The sequence below is a fragment of the Rattus norvegicus genome, chromosome 3 (genome assembly GCF_021556685.1).
Source record: "Rattus norvegicus strain SHRSP/BbbUtx chromosome 3, alternate assembly SHRSP_T2T, whole genome shotgun sequence".
In the NCBI taxonomy this organism is placed as follows: Eukaryota; Metazoa; Chordata; class Mammalia; order Rodentia; family Muridae; genus Rattus; species Rattus norvegicus.
The window spans coordinates 19,518,058-19,520,145 of record NC_141536.1 but is presented as its reverse complement, the minus strand read 5'-3'; the positions used below and the strand labels follow the sequence as shown (position 1 = coordinate 19,520,145).

Below are 2,088 nucleotides of genomic sequence, written 5' to 3'. Positions count from 1 at the left end.
CAAATTCTGTGGGGAAAATAGCCACTAATAAAGTCAGAGTTTTACTTACTCAAATCCTGAGAAAGTCTAGTTGATTTAGTGCAAAACAGATACCAGAAAAACAAAACTGAGGGTTTTTTTTTTGGTTCTTTTTTTCGGAGCTGGGGATCGAACCCAGGGCCTTGCGCTTCCTAGGCAAGCGCTTTACCACTGAGCTAAATCCCCAACCCCCAAAACTGAGTTTCTTGATGCTCAAAGTTAGAACAAGATCTTCATTCCAGAGAGTTTCTTATCTGAGATGTAGAGACATTGTATTGGAGCAGTTTTGGAAGCCATATTTTTGCCTTTTTAAACATTTGTACATGTTTTTAATTAGGAAGCACAGGCTTCAGATGTTACTGAGTTACCCCATCTGGGATGCAGCTATCTGTGACTTAGGGCTTAGGGCAGGGCTTAGACATCATTCTCTTCCTTTTCCAATGCTGATCTTCCCTTTTTACAGGTACTGTATACCGTATGGCTACCAAAAACAGGACAGAAGTGACTGAGTTTGTGTTGATGGGATTGTCCAGCCAGCCTGAGATGCAGCCAGTTATTTTTGGAGTTGTCCTTATCATGTACCTGATGGCAGTTTTGGGGAATACCCTACTAGTACTTGTTGCTTGCTCAGACCCGAAGCTTCAGACTCCCATGTACTTCCTTCTCAGCCAGCTTTCCTTGATTGACATATCTTTAACAACGATCATTGTTCCCCAGATGCTGGTGCACACACTCTCTGTTAGTAGAACCATTTCCTATAACTGCTGCATGACACAGCTCTTTTCCTTTATGACAGTAGGCAGCATGGAAGTTCACTTGCTAGGTGCAATGGCATATGACCGCTATGTTGCCATCTGTGACCCTTTAAGGTACTCTGCCATTGTCAGCCACAGCCTCTGTCTTCGAATAACGTTGACATCATTAGTGGTGGTCAGCCTTAACAGTCTCTTGTACAGTGTGTTAGTCACTCGTTTAACCTTCTGTGGTAACAAGGTTACCCACTTCTTCTGTGACATCACTCCTCTGCTGAAGCTCTCCTGTACTCGACCAGTGGTCAATGAAATGTTAATCTTCACTGAGGGTGTAGCTGTGGTAGTAAGTCCCTTCTTCTTCATTTTTGGTTCCTATGTTCGCATAGGTATTGCTATAGCCCACATGCACTCAGTTGCTGCACTGCAGAAAGCTCTGTCGACTTGTGGCTCTCATGTTCTGGTTGTGATGTTTCTTTTTGGTTCTTTGGTTCACATGTACCTCAAACCATCATCTAGCTACAATCTAGAACAAGATCGCCAGGTTGCCATCTTTTACACGCTCATTTCTCCCATGCTAAATCCTCTAATCTACAGCCTCAGGAACCAGGAAGTTAAAGGAGCTCTATGGAGGCTTTTTAGGAAACTGTATCCTCAGGCAGTTTCCAGCCTGGATTTCAGGCAAAGAATGTCAGTGAATCTCCTGAGAAGCAAGGGTTAATCTCAAAACACTGCAGATAGGTCTCTTAATAATGCCTATGAAACATATTCCTATGGAATAATTTTTGCTATAAACACTTGCTTGGTTGGATTAGGAATGAGTGAGTTAATGAATGAGTAGTTCTGGACTATTTTCACTGATGGTGAATTAATCTCATCTCCTTGGAACTGAGACTGTTCTTTAAAATCACTAAACCCAAACATCTTTTTCTTATAAACCCTGTAAACTAGAGAAAAATATGTTAACTGGTATCAAATCAGTGTGGTATAAAGAACTACCATTGTTTTAGTGATGGTTTGTCAAATACTCTCTTCAGAATAAAACTGATGTAAATTATAAATTGTTATTCAAAAGAACAAATTTTGCATAAACTATGAAACAGTTTCTGAATATCATTTTGACATCATGTTCTCTTATTGCAATGTAATACATCAAGTGCTTATAGTGAATAAGGTTTTCCATATTTATCCAATAAGTTGTTCCATAGAGCTTAGTATAGGTCACTGATACCAGAGAGCCATAATGTAAACAGGCAGAGAGCACATGACTATGGGTTACTCAGCCACAACCAATACATCTACAAAAGAATCTTTACACCTT

The 2,088-nt window shown here is 40.3% G+C and overlaps 1 protein-coding gene across 1 annotated transcript; it reads left to right on the top strand.

The window, feature by feature from the left end:
• The first annotated feature begins 495 nt into the window (after positions 1-495).
• On the top strand, positions 496-1,488 carry Or12k8 (olfactory receptor family 12 subfamily K member 8). Its single transcript, NM_001000392.1, is given in 1 exon segment — positions 496-1,488. A coding segment is annotated over 1 exon segment (993 nt).
• The last annotated feature ends 600 nt before the right edge of the window (positions 1,489-2,088 follow it).